A 19,389-nucleotide genomic window follows, 5' to 3' on the forward strand; every position below is an offset into this window, starting at 1 on the left:
CGTTGTGCTTGAGAGCTCGAATAACTTTTGAACTGTTAATATGGCTGAAATCATCTTTTTAAAATTTTTCTAGGAGAGAATACATAGTGCTAATAAGCAGTGCAGCATCCTTTCCTTTTTTTTTTTCTTTTCCTGTTCTATTTCCTGTATATCTTTAGGTAGTGGAAACTTGGCGAGTTTGTCCCTTCGATTTAAAGAGTGCAGCATAATTTTATAATAAAGCAGATAAACATATTGCCTTCCTTGGACACTGCAATACGATCAGATCCAAGTGTAAGAGGATCTAGTTTGTGTAGTACTGTGATCTGTTCTGTGTTAAATGCCTCTTGCTTTTTTAAGCACCAAATAAAACGACACTGGAGAACATCGAATTGCCAAAAGTCGTTATGAGTTGTTGAGCTGTCTGGTTTTTGAGTCGAGGTGAAGGGGGGATCTGGAGATGGTGGGAGAATTGTGGCTTGGGGTTTTGGCTGACACGGCTTGCATCTCAAGTGTGCGGTGCAGAGGTAGACTAAAAACTCTGATGTTACCTCTACCTTGGTAGTGTAAGGTGCAGGTAACAATTTATGAATGTTTCAAATAAAAAAAAAAATCTAGACTTCATTCTTATGATAATAGTTGGGGTGGTGTGGGTTTTGTTGAGCTTTTACCATGCCCACACTGCTAAGCATGGTTGTGTGCTTTTAAAAAGGTATTTGCCCTTTTTAGGAGAAATTGGGTTTCATTAGCAAATTAAAAGAGCTAAGATGCACACTTGGCAATTTCCCATTGGAAAAAAAGATTCAGAGTAAACTTGTCAGTCTTGGTGGCTTTGTGAGACATCCGGTGGGTGACACTTAAACTGAAGCCAGACAAATATTGCTTCCAAGGCTCTGGAAGCTTTCTTCCCACCTAAATAACCTGTGATTTTTCATGTAAAGCCATGCCTGTAAAAGCTGTAACATGAGCAGTGGAATGAATATGGATGACAGAGGGTTTACGTGATTGCATTAACATTCTAATTGAATAAAGTATTCCTGGCATATAGCTGAGGTAGCTATAGATGGTGTAATATCGGTAGCTGCCCAGAAAAGTGCAGATGCGTGTTATTCAAACAGCTGATGCAGGTACTGCATCTTGTCAGGATTTACGTCATGTGTATGTCAGAGATTTTGGCTGAGTTTTGCCTCTGGGTTTATCCACAGACAGCAGCTCTTTGTAGCAGCTTCCCGCTACTTAGTGCTATTGATGTCCAGTGCTACAGTTCCGCATTTAAAATAAATCGGTCCATTTAGGCCTAATTGGACCATAAACCACTCTTAGCGTTAGGCATTTAAATAACACACTGTTTATAGAAACACCTACATTGATTAAATTCTTCTTGAACTGTAGCAGTGTTGGGCTACTGCCTCTCCTGAGGTGTGGAGAATGCAAATCTGCACAGATAAGTCTTCCAGCTGTGGTACTTCGTGATTTTTATCTTAAGTTTGCCAGCAAGGCTGCTATTAACGTAAGCAGTGGCCAGCACAGTTCAAGAATATCAAGCTGTGCGGACATGCAAACAGTATTTTGGGGAAATGGGAGGAGTTGTATGTGCTGTCGTGTTGTTGTAGGGTTTTTGCTGTGGGATTTTTGTGTTTCTGTTCAAATAGCAAAGGCTGCTGGGCCTTTGCGCAGTGTGCTGCAACTGGAAGAGTGGTTCTGTGCACGCTGAAGCATGAAGAAGTATTAAGTCCAGGATCTAAGCTGAGTGCTAGTCCACCTTTGATTGTCCTGCATATTTGATAAAGCTTTAATGCTAAGAGAGAGTTAATCATCTGTTAATTTTATGCTTTTAGAGACACTGAAATTGGAGACAGAGATGTATGTGTTTAGCACAACTATTTTTGCTGTTCCTATTCTTTATTATTTAACAGTGCTGCATTTGTGATGGTGGGGGATAGAAAGTAGGGGGATTTTTAAAAAAATTTTTTCTGGACAGAAGCATTGTCTTGAGGAAGCACTGTGTTTCGGGAGACTCAACCAAGAGACCAGATAGTAGTAAGTTGCTTAGTGAGTGTATCTCTGTCCCATGCACATGCCTGTATTTATGTGTACAGGCAAACTGTAACCTACCTGTCTCTTCTAAGAATAAACTCACTTCTTAGTGGGTCAGAATTAATCCTGGAAAAAGCTTTCTTCCTGATCAGTAATGAGGAAAACAATAACTTCTTAAACTCTGTAACTGTCAAAGTTTAAAAGCAAGTTTGTTTTTACCAGCAGATTTTCAAGCTTCAGGGGGAAAAAAAAGGTGTTACTTGCTATGTTGTTTTCTGTTCCCTCTAGATAAGCGAATGACTTTCTGGGTTATGAATAGAAAGGTGTTAGCATCAGGGTGGTCATCTGCTGTTTGGAGAGGGCTCTGGAGCTGGTACCCACAGCGTGACCACTTGAAGATGCACCCCTGTCGAGGAGGTCGTGTCTTGTTCGGATTCGCCAGAACCCGAGTCAGATGATGCAGGATATGAAATGTTTGCTTCTTTCTTGATGCACCTTCGCATCTCACTGCCTGTGTCATGTTACTCTGGTTACTGGAGGTGAAAGGTGTAAGGTGTGTGCTGAAGATCTGTGATGGAGGAAGAAAGCTACTGGGGATTTATAATCTTTTCTGAGTTTTTACGTAAAGAGATCCAAAAGGAGGTAACCTGGTCTTAAACAACTTTGGTTACTATGAGGATTTCTTCCTCTTTCAGAAAGAATCCTCGATTACACATACCACAGCTTTAGCTGTGTTGCTTCTCTTTTCCTTGGATGAGTTTGTCTTATATTCATTAAAATGGATTAGTTAGGATACCTAGCATTGATTTTTATGGTCACTTAGGAGTTCCTTCTTAATAGCGAGACCTGTCAGGTATGTTCTGCTTTGATTTAGTTTGAGATAGGCCATAATTACGGGAAGACTTGTCCTCATAAGCTTCAACAGATACGAAGTGTTACATGGTCTGCTTTTAAAGCGAGGAAATCTTAGCTTGTGTTGCCATGGGGTGAATTCATTAATGTCGGAGCACTTTTTGCTCTGGTTGAATAAATTGGCATCTCTGGGCTCTGCTGCATAAAATGACTCAGTCCTGTTCATACAGTACAAATTATGCTGTCCAGCTGCTAAAGTTCATCTGTGATCTCTAAGAAATAGCCTGGAGCAAATAAAACTGCAATTCCATTTGAAATTTAATATTAATGAAGTGTTACTTGCACATAATCATCAAGTGCTGCTTTGTGCATCCTAAATATGTGTGTGTTTTAAGCCTTGAAGTTACATAATTCAGTCTAAAACAGACAGAAGCTTGCTGAGGCTACTGGGGACTAAGCCTGTACATGAGAAGTCAGTGAAAGCTCTGTGCTTATTTAGACTACTACAATGAAAGATGGCATTAGAGATGATTTAAAAAAAACATAAAAATTTTTTAAAAGGATGGAAGGTAAGCACTGTAGAGGATGATGGTTTGAATGCTGAAGAGCTGAGGCTTGCTCAGAACCAAGTGCATATATGCCGGCTGTCCGTAAACTTCAGACTGGAAATGGGAGGGTTTCTAACTCGTGGAGAACAGCCAGCCTGTCAGCAGCCAGGACAAAGCAAACCAGTTGCTTAACAACAGATCTTGATTCCTCTGTGAAAGGGACCGTATGATCTTGTATATGGTAGCAGAAAACTGTGCCGCTTGTCTCAGGGGATCCTTCCCGGTGTTATATGTGACTAAAGGAAGGGAGAGCTCTGCTTTCTTCAAAGTTAACATGAGTGCTCCTCTCTGCATCTCTGCAGCGCTGTTCTGAGCTCCTGCTCCCAGTGGTGCGTCGCCCTGGGCTCTGTGCAGGGCGTTTGTGATCCTTCCCTAGCACAAGGCAACAGTTTTTGGTTTTGTTGCTCCTGACACACTCATTCTTGAAAACACAGGTAGTATTCTCCAGAGCTGAGGCCAGTTGTCTTTCTGAAATCTTAACAAGTACCTATATGTGTACCGTGTTTCATATCTTGGTTTGATATTGCTAATGTAGAAATCAGTCACTTCATTGTTGTTGATTTTTATCACCTTCTTTGTAGCTGAATTTGTAGCATGATCTCCTGAGTATTCCCAGCCATGACTCTAGCTCCAATTTTTGATACAAGAGAGGAAAACTCTCACCGTGGCTTCAAGAATAGGTATTTTAAGTATTAACTGTGTAAACTGACTTGGGAACACACAAAACTTATTCCTGAGATTCTTATTCGCTGTCGTGACAAGTTTTGTGACTCTACAGTGTTCACGCCAGATAGATAATACTAATATCTTTCAGAGGAAGGAAGAATACAAGAAGGATTCTTCTGCTGTCAAGTTTGAGTAGAGAAGAATAATTTTAGAGAAGAGCAGAAATTCTACTTTCATTACTCAGCAAGCTTGTTCAGATAGAAGGACTTTGCAAATTCCACTTTCCTGTTGAAAATGTCCTTTGAAGCTCACGAGCTTCTGAAAATTTTCAGTTGAGAGCTAATCTGACAAAATCAACAAAATGAGTGCTTTGATTTCTGGGACTAGGTGATATGGAACAATCTGGTTTCATGGATATTCTTTACTGCTGGGGAAAAAAAAGTAAATTTCTTGCTGGTTTAATTGACTGTGCTGTTTCTTCTTTATCATTCTACTTCCTGGGCAGCATCATATGGAAGTATAAATGGCTTGAAGGCTGCCTACACCTTCCTTGTCATCTCTTGCTTGGTGTAAGGAGACCTGTGTGCTGCAGTCAGCTGCTAAAACTGACCTCTTCCCTTCCCTCAAGTATTCAGACAGGTGACATTTTTTAGGGAGGGAGCACGTTGTTTGTCCTTAAAACTTGCCCTTGCTCCAGCCTGGCAGAGGAGTGGTACAATCAGTAGTCAGCTTAGCTCAAAGATCAGAGTCTAAGGGGATATTTGTCGTTCACAATTTACGGCATTCTCTACCTTTGGACCCACCAACATCATATTTTCTTTGTTCTCACTCACAACGATACCGATGATCTTACACTTCTCTAAACGTGATTTTGTGCCAGGCAGTGCCTGTGCTTTTTTCATGCTGCGCGGCAGGCTGAGCGCCCCTCCTGGGGCCTGGGGCGCTTGTGCCGGCCCAAACCTGCAATTCTGCAGTCAGCTGGCCCCGCTCCAGCAGAGCTGTGGTGTTCCATTTGTGTAATTAATACAGCTCCTCAAAGATGACTGCGTATCGAAATGGTAGACCATTAATGGCTCCAGGGAGCTCTCGTGGCTCATCCTTATAAGCAACTCTTTAGGTTCCAAAATAAATGCACGGCGAAGCCTTTCTTGTCACCACAGGGTGACCTTCTCAGAAAAGGCACTTCTCTGCCACCGTTGTGATCTCACTTTCTGTCAGATGTTTGTATTTTAGCCTAACCCTATAAAAGTAGGAAGTTAAATGCTATTTGGCACAGACACATTTAGTGCAGTGTCATCTTTCAGCAGCATCTGCTGCTACAAATAGAAGTGATCGATTTTTGTCTTCAGCTCCCTGTTATCAAAATCTTAAAGATGTAGTGGTGTGATTCTTGTGCTGAATTAATAGCAGATCATCTTTGGAAAGATAACACTGCTGTTAAGTGCCAAGATTGATGAAAAGAAATCCAGTTGGGCTGGGATGACAATTGATTTGGTGTAGTGTCTGTCTGTATCCAGAAGCGTTTCTATCAGTCTTGCTGCATGTGCACTCCTGCTGAGATCATAGCAGCAACTAAAATTTCAGACATCTTAGATCTGTATTCTGGCTATTTTTAGTTTATTATAGCTTTTTTCCATTTTTTATTTGTCAGTTAGCAATCTCTATAGTCAGTTTAAAAAGAAGAGAGAAAAAAAAAGAAAAAACACCCCAAAACAGCATTAAACAACAATGCAGTTTTACATATTGATGTTTAGAAACACAATAAAATTGGTGACTAAGTGTACTGAAATTGGTGATTAAATGCTGCCTGCATTGGGAAGGCCTGAGGTGACTGCAAGGTGACAGCAGGCGTTAAGAGCGTGAGTTGCGGGAGAGCTCGGCATGGCTGGAGGTGATCCCTGCGGTTCCCTCAGTGGTCCCAGGACTGCGTGCGGGATCGAGTCTGGTTGCTCAGGGCCTTGCACAGTCGCTCCAGCCCCACTCCACTGCACAACCATCCCTGTCCTGAAAACTTTCTTCCTGATGTTCAGCCAGGTTGCCCTGGCCACAGTTCAGACCGTCACTTCTATCCTGTCGCTGGGGAGAGTGGGGCTTTGTTGGCCTCTTGGGGTGAGAGACCCCAGCTAGAGCTGCCCTCCCTAGCTTGAACAAAGTCCTTCCCACCTACCCCTCTCCGCAGGGCAGAGACCCCTCTGGTGTCCCAGCAGCCTTCTGCTACAGCCTCCCAGCTTTTTTGGTCACTTGTACTGGTGGGGCTGAAAAAGTCAGCTGCTCTCTGCAGGATTGTAACCTGCTACCACCACTTCAGGTGCTTCCTTCTTTGTCTGCTTCTCTTGTGCATGAAAACAGAAGCTTTGTTAGATAAAGCCTGGGTTTGGCTCTGCCTTTCAGTAATTCAGTGACGCTACAGTGCGTTGTTTTTCAGTAGCTGTAACTAGTTACTTACAAATGTTGCAGTTCTTGGTAAAATGCAAGATGTGGGGAGATGAGCATGGTTATTTTAAGCAACGGTCTGAAATAAGCTCTGGTATAAGCGAACAGTCCTTTTAAAAAAGATTTAAAAAGAACTGAATAAGCAGATGTCACTGGAGGGAAGCGTTTGCTTTCAAAGTCTCCTGTGCTGCAAACAGTTGTTTTCACAACATAGAGCAAAAGCTTGATTTAATTTACTTTCTTTTCCTAGGAAGCCTGAATCACTGAGACCCAGACTGGCTGTCAGTAAGATGTGTATAGATTAGCCTGGGTAGTTATGAATTCCTCTATTTCCACAAAATATGTTAGTGTTAAACATTGCCACAATTGACCATAACAACCTGCCTCCTGCTGCAAACAGGCTGGACTGCAGCAGAATACAAGGGGTATATTTACTTCAGTCTAAATAAATGTTTTATCACTTAGCAGTGATTAGATTGCTATTGTATTTCAGTAATTATTCCCCACAGCAAATCTGTTCTCCGCTTCACGGCCGTGTTTCCTGACTGACCTTCACGCAGTCTGTCTGAAGGTGTCTTTCTTGATCTAATTCTGTACGATGAGTTTTGTGTTTATGTTTTTTAAAAAAGGGGAACTACTGCCAGGGGTAGAATAATTTGTCTTTGCTCCAGTTGTCATAGCGCAAAAATATAAGCACTTCAGCTCATGCTTGAGCTTTTAGCTGACCCTGGAGAGGCAGCACGATGCAGGGCGTTTTCAAAATGCATCATGACATTTCAGGCTATGTAGAACCACACTTCTCCGAGAATCACAACCCAAATTATCCTGCCAAAATTTCTCATGCTTTGCGGAAATTTGTTCTCTATTTAACATGTCTATAGACAAATAACTTCCTAAAGTATCTCGTAGCTGAACAAGGAATTCATACAGTTGTCTGAGGATCAGACAGTGTGCCAGAGAAGTTCTAGTTCACTGGGTGGGAATTTTATGTGCAAGAATAATATTCGGTGATTAAATCTTAATGGGTTTCCAGAGCAGCTGTTATTTTTTCAGGAGGAAAAGCATTGCCGAATGTCCTTAGTGTGGGCTGTCTTGTGCCTTCTGGACAAACTCTTGTAAGAGAGTCTGTGTTACACGGACCCCACAGACCCGTCAGAGGATGGCTCCATCCCCGCTGTGCTTGTCTGAAGCTCTGAACTTTTGGCTAATTGCCTGCCTGACAGGTTATAGTTGTTTCAGACATGTGGCATTCAACACTCGGCTTATTGCCACAGTCCAGAATCAAACTATTTGATGCCATTTTCTGTTAACTGTAGTCCTGATCCTACTTTCTGAAAATGATCGTTTTTTGCATTGCCTAAAAAACCCCATGTATTTCAAGTTTAAGTAACCTACTCCAGTGTCTAGAAACCTTATTTTATCAGAACAGAAACATTTTGACGAAGATCCTGTCACAGTGCTTGCTTCCGTTACGCTCACAGGGATTTTGTGAAGCACTTTCTTATGAAGAGCAGCACAAAGGCGTAAAGCTGCGACTGGTCTTTAGCCGCGTTGGCAGCTGTCACGGCTTGTGGTGCAGCCCTGTTAGGGCGCGTTTGCTGTGCCAGCCTGCCCCTTCGCTCAGACTGAGACGCTTTCCAAGCCATTAGCTGCACCGTAACTCCCAGACCAGGCCAGTTCGAACTGTGAGTAGTCTGGGCAGCATCTCATGCCGTACCAGTTGCACCGGGAAAGAAATCTTTTTGGAGATACTTTGGGTCTTGACTTGCTGTGAACTTAAACTTTGAGTTTCCTTCCTGTACTGGCTTTTATGCTGCCTGTGCCAGGAGTCGGTATTTTCATCCTCTCGCTTACCATCACTTCCTTCCCCATTCCGCTGCCATCAGTTCTCCAGCCAAAGCTGCCCTCGCTCATGGAGCCCACCTCCTCTCTCCAAACCAAAAAAAAAGCTTTACACTCCTGACTACATCCTCTCTTTGTATCCCTTCTTCTCCCATCAGTATAGCCAAACCCTTTCTTATTGAGAATGATGCTTGGGAGACTTAGGAGACTCGCTCTTAAAAATCAAAATATTTGTATTTACGGGGCTGCTGTGACTCCTCTGTCTCTCTTGCCTGTTTCTTATTACCCCAAGTTTCTTAAATGCAGTCTAGAATTGAATAGGTAATCTCTATGTCTGGCTTATTTGAGTAATCCTCTAAGAAAGTGTGTCCAGAGGAATTAATTTAGGAAAGGAAAACTAGGGCAGTAAACTTGATAACTTCTTTCTTTTTATAAACAGTTGGATAATAAGCTTTGCAAACTAATTAATCTTTTCGACCCAAGAAATGTAGAACTTGACTACTTTTACCTGAGGCGAGTTCCGTGGTATTTGTATGGCAGACGTGGTCTTTGAAAGCCTCACTTCTGTACTCTTCTGTAAATATAAAGATGAGTTTCTGCTTGTAAAACAGCACAGTTTAGTTGTAGAACTTTGCATATTTTGCAGTGCACACAACCTGCCTGGGATGAAAAAACCTCAACATCTCTAACTGGTAGCAGTTTAGTTCTAGCATTGAGCGCAGGGAGCTCAGTTCCCTGGTGCTTCTGTTTGGGGATTGCAGGGCTAGTGGCCAAGGCTTCCAGCACTGCAGTCACTTCTGTGGTGGGCTTTAAGCTTCTCTTCTCCAGTTTTCACACTGTACAGTCAGTTTTATTATTGAAAAGCTGCTGCAAAAATAGTATTTTAGCAAGTACTTCAGCAGTACTGTGTGATTTAGTGTGTGCTAAAAAACAAAATCATTTTTGGGCATGATGTAAAAGCTGTATAACTGAAAATATATTTTTCATAACAACTGTTTTTGTTTTGTTTTTGTTTTTGATTTTTATTATTTCCAGGGAGGGATGAAACGATGCAGCCAGCCAAACCATCATTCCTTGAATATTTTGAGCAGAAGGAGAAGGAGAATCAAATCAATAGCTTTGGGAAGAATGTGTCTGGCCAGACGAAAAATTCATCTGATTGGAAAGTACCACAGGATGGAGACTATGAATTTGTAAGTCTATACTTTGAAATTCAATCAATGTGACAATCTTTAAGAGTTCTAGTCATAGCTGCTATAAGATTATTTCTTGTTTTGACAGACTAATGGAAACTTGAGGAGATTCTAATTGCTAATGCATTTGGATGGGGCATTTTGAAAAACTCATTTTCTTTACGTATTTCTTGGTAATCATAACCAGTCGTTATCTGTATAGTTTTCTTATTTAAAAGCAAACAAATGAACAAAAAAAGCCTGAGGACACGAAGGTACAAACTATCTTATATTACTTCCCCATTATGCATTTAAAATAAAAAAATAAAATTTGAGACAGCAGTTGGAAAATGTAAATCCTGAATGTGTAGTGCTTGACTAAGAACAGTGTAAGAGCCATTGAATTTCCTTGAGCTTTGGCACTGGGTTTTGGTTTATTACAGAAATATCGAGCTTGTCTTCATTTCTCTTTCAAAGTCTTGATTTCCGTCTTCTTAACTAAAATTCACATCCTCAGAATTTCCAGGAACTTTTCAGAAGTCTGAATAAAGTTCTACAGTTCATAAATTTTATTTAATCTTTTTTGTGAGGATGGAAAATTTGTGGTTTGAGTTCAGAATGCCAGAACGTGCGTGCTCTGCTGAACACTCCTCCCTCTGCTGTATTTTCTCTCAATGATAGTTCAGTGCAGGCACTTTTTGCTCGAAGTGTGTCGTGCGTCTGTGCGTGTCACCCAGGACTTAGCTGCGTTCAAGAGCTGGTGAGATTCCCTCCACCTTCACAAAGTGGTGTGGAAAGTGAAATCCCTCTGCTAGTCACGACTTGAAGGAGATGCTTTAAGGCTGGAATAACTGGAGCCTTTCACTCGCTTTGTCTAGACTACTGCTGTTCCATGTCTTTTGTTGCCTTTGCAGCTGCATCTCAGATTTTCTTATGTAGCCTGAAGAGGGTGGCTAGCTGAGGGGACCTGCTGCGTTCTCTCTCTTTGCACTACGTTATGTTTTAGCCTGAAGGCTCAATGTCACTGCATAAACATGTTTTGCAAAAATGACCTGCAAGCTGCCCGTGTATCACAGGGTCAGGGCCAAACACACGACTCCAGTCTAAGTTAGATGCTTCATTTATCTCATTCACCTTACGCATTGTAACTTAACTGAATAATAAACAATTACTTTTCAAAGTGTGGTATTTCCTGGGAAGGATGGACTAGTTTGCTGTATCTTAGAAGTCTTTTGTAGTCTGAAGGAGAAGGCCCAAGGGGAAATTTGCTGTAATTATTTTACTTTCTAATTTGGTTAATAACAAGTTTAGCAATTACCCTTTTTCCCCTGAGTAGAATGTATTCCCTGCATGCCCTGAGCTGTAGGTACAGCTACACCCAGTGAAGAGCACAGGCAGCGCAGGTGACACAAGGAGAGGTCGGTGCCACTCTAGCAAATGGGACCTACAAGTATTTTTAGAAAATGCAAAGCAACTGTTTGACACACATGCGACCTTGTTTACTGATTTCCATTAGTACTGAAGTATTGTCATGTGCAGAGATAACCAATGCACTGGAAGCAATAAAAGCAAACAATAAAAGACAGCAATAAATTGGGTTTTGGGTCACCTTCACATAGTAATTTGTAGAAATTTGGCTTCCTCGCTGTATGTATTTCTCTAGTTCAACTGTGTATGAATATGTCAGCCTGCCTTGCATGCAGATTTTGTAACAAAGCTATTTTCTGTTCTGTAGGGTGAGAAAAATGCTTGAAAGCAATGTTAACAAATAGCAGCTGGATATTTGTATAGCCCTTATCTAAGAGTTAGTAGCAGTAACCTCACGTTTTGTAATGTATTCAAAGACTTAAAACTGGATATTTTTCCCATTTGACTAAAACTTGATCAACTTGATGGTTAGCTATGGGTAAAAGTCCTGTCTATTAATGCTTTCAATTAATGCTTTATTAGTTGAAAGCGTCAATGCAGTACGCATTGTGGAATGAGAAAAAAATACATTCATGAAGTGTGTCAAGACTTGCCCGTGGTTGTAGCTTACCTCTGCATTGCCAAAGTAGTCAGGTCTGAGCAGACTTCACCTGGAGTTTGCAGGGTTCGGGTAGACGTGAGATCAGCGAGATGCTGGGTGGATATTAGTAGTTCATCCTGGGCCTTAAGGAATGATTGAAATATTATTGCTTTGTGCTACTGCAGACTAGATAAACATGCCTTGTCTTCTCTTCTGTATTTCTTTCGCTCCTACGTGACTCGCACCTGGAGTCTCCCGTCTTCCAAAAAATAAAAAAAGAGCAGTATTAAACCACAAAAGATTTTTACTGTTTTCCCCGTGGCAAAACCATTTGACCTTTTCTCGACTAACATTGTTCCTCTGCAGCAGGCAAATAAGACACTATTTATATCACAATGGCAATGTCATGTTAGATAAGGGTTAGATTGAGTCAGCCCCATGCACTGCAGAGCTGAAAACCCAGAGATCCTCTTCTAAAAGATGATGAACTCCATTCGTCACCTGGTTTTGGTCAGAGATGGCATAAACCCAGTGTAAGTCCAGTAATGGGTTTCCAGACTTGGATTTTTGAGGTGGAAGTTACCATTGACTAGTAAGTCGAGGCCTGATGGAGCATTATGATTTATTTAGCATGAGAGGAAAAAAAATACTGATTACGGGCAAAAATTCTTGCTTGTAGGAAGAATATAACAAAATACTACAAAACTGCTGCAGGGGTAGGCTCTTAATGGGCAAACTGCATTGTCTGTAGAATTCCTGGTTGCCATAATCAGATCTCAAAATTTTTGTAGTTGGATTTAATTTTGCCAGTGAACATTAGTCACATACTGTTGCACAGACATAAATTAATAATGCTAGAAGATTCATTTAGACAACATCATACGCTTTTTTTTCGCTTTAATCTTACAGCGGTATGGTAACATATGGCAAAATAAACTGTGCAGAGTTTCCTGCCCTTAGACACAACAAATCCTTTGCTTATTCCTATTTTAAAAGCCTTTTAACTGCTCTGAGCTGGTCACTATTCTAATATCACTTGTGGCTAAAGTGAGATTGCTTTTTCTTTTTTTTTTTTTTTAATTCTGACCCTGCTTGAAAGGCCTTCAGTCTTGCCAAACCTATCGTAGCACATCTTTGTGGATCATCCAGTTGTGTATGTTATGTGTTATATAGCAGTAATAATTTTATTGAAAGCCTGTTTTGTAAGCAAATTAACAGGTTCCGGCCATTCATGGCTTGTGGTAGCTGTGACAGTACTGAGATCTTGTCAGTTTTATTTCATGAGGGTGCTTTGAGCAGCGAAAACGAGTGGCGGTGGAGCGCTTGTCAGTCTAGAACTTTGCTGTCATGATACAACTGCTGGGGTTTGGGTTTTTTTTAGTAACTAAAGTTCTGAGCTTGAGTTTTGCTATAACTCTTAGTCATAATTTTTCATATACCGATGAATCTGTGCTAATTAAGTATCCTAGGGGCTTATTTTGCATGTGGAGTCGGATAGGACGTGACCTTTTAGCAGACGCTAGTGTAAGAGCACTGCAAGAACACGCTCTTTCCTCAGGCTCGAGTGGAAGCAGTTTGCTCCAGGGCCTTTTTGAGCACATGTGTGTGTGCTGACCTTTCCTGGCCTGTGTAAGGCAGCCTGTCAAGAGCATAACTGGTGCAGACACTTTCACGTTGCCTTTAGGTGCTCTTGCTGTCTGTGCTTCGCTGGAAGAGCACCAGGTGAGCTTCTGGAGGAAAGCATTGCCGTTCACCCGCAGGACCTCAGAGCAGAACTGCAGCCCTCAGCTGTCACTTCCTGCACTGCAAATCTCCCTCCTGCTGCTGCAGCTCTGGGAAGGAAGCTGACGTTCAGAAATGTGGGTTATCTCTCTTTCCAAAGAATTGTCTTCCTTCTTTTAGGAAGACCTTGATTTGCTTGCGTTTGCTAAGGAGGTGGCTGCTGTCAGGGCCTTTGTTCACAAGTTCACCACGTTTCAGTCTGCCGTGAGCGAACCCGTGCTTCAGGCCTTGTGTTTCCACGCTGAGCGCTATTTGCAGTGCAGGCTCGTCTTTTGAGCTCCCTTTGAGAAGTGTCGAGTTGGCTGCTGATGGGAATTTCTTTGGACAGGAGAGATTGGTGCTATTTCCTCCAGTTCCAAAACAGACTTCATCACTTTGCAGTGCGCAATGTCATCTGGTTCTCTGCTGCTGGGGAAGATGTCCTGCAAGCAGTAGCACTGTTGCTTCTGAAATTCTTAAAGGGCAAAAGAAGGAAGGATGAGCAGGAGGTGTTAATTGCCTCTAATTGGGAGGAAGAAGGTGGGAGCTGGTCAGCTGCCACTGTTGTCAGGGCTGCACAGTCAGAGCCCTCACGTACAAGCAACAATTCTTGTCTCCGCCTCGCTATCTGCTAGACAGAGCAGGGCAGAGAAAGACACAGGAGTTGGAGGAAAGTCTGGGTTTGATCCCACAACTAATCCTTTCACAGCGAGTCGAATCCCATTAGGATCGTACCATGGTTTTGAGCCTGGGGGCAGACGCCAGCCTGACAACGCCTGCGGATCGGAGCTGCTTGTGCAGCTCAGGTGAGGTCCGGGTGGTGAGAAGAGATCCAGCCCAGGTGGAGCCCAAACCGGGGCCGTGCCTGGTGCTGCTGCAGCTCCATGTGCTCAGCCCCGTCCGCAGGAGCTGCAGCTGGTGCCCCGGGGCGTTACGGCTCTTGTGCCGCCCTGCTGCTTCACCTGCACTGGTGCAGAGAGGCTGCGGGTGCAAATGGGCATGTCTTGGCACGGAGTATTTCTTCTCCTGGCTCAGGACTGAGGTGAAGAATGGCTGCGTGCTGGAACCATCTGTTTCTTTCATCGGAAGTGATTTATAGGGAGGAACTGTTAGAGGGCAGGTGATTTATTGCTTATCAATAACAGAAAACACGTTCTGCTTTACAATGACCAGAGTCGCTAATTTATTGTATTCTGTCCATGAAGGTGTCATTTGTCTTGTGAACAGCTTGTTGTCTGCCGGTACCTGGAACATTCCATGTCTTTGGTTTCTCCGAACATTCATTTGGATAGCATTTATTAGCAATCTAATATTGATGCTTTATAGCTTCACTCCCTTTTGTCCTTCTAGAAGTTCAATCGATTAAAAACTTGGGAGTATTTTCTGTACAGTTGCAGGCTTTGAAATGACGGCAGGCTAAGCAATTGGCTCTCGCTGTGCTGGCGCTGGTTGTCGGGTCTTCTCTAGCAGCAGGAGGAAGGTGTGCTGAGGATACATAGATAAAGCAGATGGTGGGAGAAAAGTACTTGCATTATATGGGTAAGCTGCTGTGGTGTGACTCCTTTTTGTAGTCTTTCCTGACTCTACTGTGATCCTCTGAACTTTGTCTTCCTTTTACTTCAGTCTTTGAGCAGCTTGGTGAAGGTGTCAGATACAGGCCTCTACACTAATCTTTCTGTTCTGCCTTTCTCCCATCCAGATTACTCAAGTGAATAATCTGAGCTGGTTACTAAGACTCCGGAAAGTCTACCCACTTGGATAGGAAGGGGAAAAAAAAAATAAGCCTTATTAGAGTGTGCATATTTGCAGGTCATTTAAATGGGTTTCTTTGAAAATCAAATAACCTTCAGACTTCTGCTGAATTATTATGAAACTTACAATGCATTCTTTTATAAGAGACCGCAAGTTTTCTGACCCTTGCTAAGACTCTGGAAAGTCTACCCACTTGGATAGGAAGGAAAAAAAAAAATAAGCCTTATTAGAGTGTGCATATTTGCAGGTCATTTAAATGGGTTTCTTTGAAAATCAAATAACCTTCAGACTTCTGCTGAATTATTATGAAACTTACAATGCATTCTTTTATAAGAGGCCGCAAGTTTTCTGACCCTTGTGTGACTCTATGAAGATACGTTGTTCCAAAAATTAATTTGAATATGTATGGTTTTGCATAGAAAGAAAGATGTTTGGTTAAAGCAGAGTCTTTTTCGATAACATTTTTTCCAAGACTAAACCAAACACTTTGAGAGAATCTTCAGGGATTTCTCTGTCCAAAAGCTTCTTCCCTTCATTTATCATGAACGCCCCCTCTTCCCAGTGGTGGCTGGAATGAAAATTACTTCTCAGGCACTGATTTCTTCCAATAGTCTTACTTTGATCTTAAAGTGAACTTCTTTACTAGGACATCAATCAGTTTGAGAGATAAAGCCAGATCCGAGATGGCTGATGGGTCTCCCTGTCTAGGTCCTATAGAACTAGGAAGCGAGTCAACTTGAGATGGTTGTTTAGGCTGTGCTGTATCTAAAACAAAGTTTTCTTCCAGGAGGAGAGCATTAAGACCATACGTTTTTTTGGGAGGATGGGAGAGTCGAACCCAACTAATTTATTTTTTTCCTGACAACAGAAGACAGTCCAAAATAGACAACTATTAATTTCCAAAACTGAAGTGGTACCCCATGGTATCTCCTGTTAATTGAAGGAGATCTTGAAGTGTAGTACCTAGATGTAAGTATGATTTGTAAAAAGAGACAGGTTTTTGTGATGTTTTATTCATTGGTTTTAAATGTCACCTGCTTTGATTCATAACGTTGGTGTCCCTTAAATGGATTTCCTTTTTTTTTTATTGTTCTTCAGCCATCTGCCAAGAATTTTTAAAGCTCTACTAATTGTTTGTGTTCTTTTAAGCATTATCTTTTCGGCATATTTAGTATGTTTTTCCCAGCACTTTTAACTTGTGACATCTTTATTAATGAAAAATGTTCTTAAATGTCGCCTGCTTTGATTCATAACGTTGATGTCCCTTAAATGGATTTCCTTTTTTTTTATTGTTCTTCAGCCATCTGCCAAGAATTTTTAAAGCTCTACTAATTGTTTGTGTTCTTTTAAGCATTATCTTTTCGGCATATTTAGTATGTTTTTCCCAGCACTTTTAACTTGTGACATCTTTATTAATGAAAAATGTTCCATTTTGTCACCTTGTAATCAAACATACAGTCATTTTAAAAATAAGCCCAGGAACAGCTTGCTTATCTCTTCCATTGTTTGTTAAGTAGTATTGAATCTTCTGTAACATTTGCGTGAGGAAAACACTCTGAATCTTACTGCAAACCTCACTGAATTCATGACTGCTTCAAACCACCAGCGTGATTTACAGCAAGCTCTGTGGGTATAAATTTTGTAAACCTTTCTACATTCCCTTTATAACAACAACCACTAAAAAACACCAACCCAGAAGGTACCATGTTTGGTTATAAAATTTGTTAGCAATATTTGAAATTGAAAAAGGTAGTTTGGTGTTTTATATCTGCTGTGGAAGAGAATGGATTTCTGCTGTCTTCCTTTCGGTAACAGGATCATTGTTCACCACCTGCTTTCACTTCGGTGCGTACTGACATTGATTGCAAAGCACTTACTGCCACAACTTGCTGTCAAAATTTCATTTTTGCTATATTTTTGTATATAGCAGGCCTTCTGTGACATAAGGCTTTTAAATGAAACTTGCGGTGAGTGGGAAGTAAAATGAGTTGCTGTTTGTGTTGAATTGCTTAGGTCATAGCCCGTAATGGAGACTGAAATAATGTAACCCGAAATCAACTGTATGTGAGAGTGCTCAGGCTTGTAAATTCAACATCCTGGACTATCTTGGAAGCCCCTTTGACTGAAAGTTTTGCAGATGAACTGAAAAACTAACAGAACTTCATCCAGGGTCTTTGATCGTGGGATTTGTTCCACTGCTACTGTATGTTTAAGATCAGGCTGCAAAGTGCATTTCTGCTTTGGGAGAAAGGGAAGAGGAATTAATAATTGAAGGTGTGATGTTAAAAAAATCTCTGAGCATACTGAATACTTTAGAAAACCTGTTTGAGCCATGTTACGCCCCGAGTTCTGCTTTAAAGGCTGGGGTGTGTTCTTGGCACATCATCTCCCTTAAAGAGTGCTGTGGCTCAAACGAGAGCCATTTGAAATGCTTCTAAAAACTTCTTGCAATTCATCTACCAGTACAGATGTTTGTAAAAGGTAATGTCACTTAAAAAGACAAACCTGCCCAGGTTTTCCTCATCTGTAGCAAAAAGAACTCCTTTTGGGGACTCCGCATCAGGAACCTAGTACAGCTGCTCTGGATTGCCTCTTGCAGTCTCTAGACCTTAAACAAAAATCCTGGGGATAAAGTCTCCATCGGGCCTCTGTGAATACATCCCGGTAGGCCAGGTCTCATCTGGACAAGTGCCTGAGAAGATATTTTATGGAGGAGGTCAGCTCTGATTTCTGGACCTGGCGCGTTTGCCTTTGGGCACCCTCTTCTTGCATCACTATAAAATCTGCAGATGTTGCTCGTTGCTGGTGTTGTTTGATGCATGGAATCACCCGGTGCCTCCCTGCTCACCTCACCAGAGACTTGCAGGAGGGAGTTCCATCATGTGGGAAGAATATCTGAGGTCTTGCTCTTACAGAGAAGGTCACAGAGTCTGAGTTGGCAACAGCTGCTTCCAAAGGCCAGGGTATCCTGGGAGATTTACCTTAGCTTTTATTTCAGTAATCTCAGTGAGGGATGGCTTCAAAGCCCAAGCTTTGACCTGCAAGAATGAGTGAGAAAGAGTAGCTTAACACACAGACTGATACAGTCTGAAAGGAATATTATGCAGAAGTGGAATGCTTATCTCCTTGGTTTGTGACTTACCCTCATACAGGATCACTATAAAAAGATGCCCGAGTAATAGTGAGCACTTGGCAAAACCTTGTCTGACGAGGTGTGCAGGTCCGTGTGACGCGGGCTTTATGGAGATGGTTCCCTGGGGGACTGTTCCAAAAACTATTTGTCTGTAAGATATTAAACATTTGCCCCTTCTTTTATAGATGACAGCCCTTTGTTTTTCAGAATGCCCTGGAAATCTCTGTGGTTTCCTCAGAAAGCTGTTAATTCTGTCTCCTGTGTTCCTTGCCTTCAAACAAGGCCATCGGTTCCTTTCCCTTAGCGAGGGAGGGGAGACAAAGCCGTCTCAGACCAGGATTTTATGACGAGCCTCGCTTTTGGGCACACGAGGTAGGGAACTGGTGTGGTCTTCTGGGAAACAAACCCCTTTCAGCAGCTCTCCTGGAGCTGGAAATAAACTGAGAGACTAAGACTCGAATGAAAAACACGTTTTGAATAAAGGATAATACTCTTAAACGTTAGGATGTTTTGAAACAACATTGGCTTAGCTATAATGCCTGCTTAACGTGGGTGATACAGTCTTTGAGATAAGTTAATATACTGGTAGCAAACTTCTCACTCCACGTTATTCACGAAGACTGTATTCACATACTGATTTGGTGTTAACTAATTGGCTACGGCGTCAGTTGGATTTGTGTCTTGTAGCAATAGTACACCGAGTAATGTTGTATGGAGCAATTGCTTTTCAGGTATTCTTCTGCTTGTTCAGGAGTTCCTGAATAATAATAATAAAAAGTTGTTAATCCTTAATTGAATAGAGCTTAGGAGCAAGGCAGAGAGGAGAAAACGATATGTTGGATTGGAATGAAGCTGCATTACAGACCCGCATACCCTCCCTAGCAGCATTTTCTGACAGACTGTTTTTCTTTAAAAGAGGAGAAAGAACCAAGTTGGTCAGCTGTGTACTTTACAGTTCATTTGTGCAGCTAGCCAGATCTTCAGAGCCCAATGACATGATTTGTTTTAGCATGTCCAGAGGTATTTTTGGTGCTCTTACTTAAGAAAATTAAAGCATAATCACTTAGAGAAGGAATAAAACCTGCACTGTGCTTTTCCTTAATCAAATCTCTGGCAAGCAAGTGGTTTTTAATAGGTGAGTGATGC

General features: G+C 41.8%; 1 protein-coding gene across 1 annotated transcript in view; it reads left to right on the forward strand.

Moving 5' to 3' along the window:
* STK4 (serine/threonine kinase 4) overlaps nt 1-19,389 on the forward strand; it is a gene marked incomplete at its 5' end in the record, with an annotated part of 39,405 nt that overhangs the window by 11,481 nt on the left and 8,535 nt on the right. Inside the window, one exon of the mRNA XM_009878406.1 lies at nt 9,453-9,610. Within this exon, the coding sequence (XP_009876708.1) occupies nt 9,453-9,610 (158 nt within the window). The remainder of the gene's footprint in view (nt 1-9,452; nt 9,611-19,389) is intronic.

This window comes from Apaloderma vittatum, unplaced genomic scaffold, assembly GCF_000703405.1.
Source record: "Apaloderma vittatum isolate BGI_N311 unplaced genomic scaffold, ASM70340v1 scaffold7731, whole genome shotgun sequence".
NCBI lineage: Eukaryota > Metazoa > Chordata > Aves > Trogoniformes > Trogonidae > Apaloderma > Apaloderma vittatum.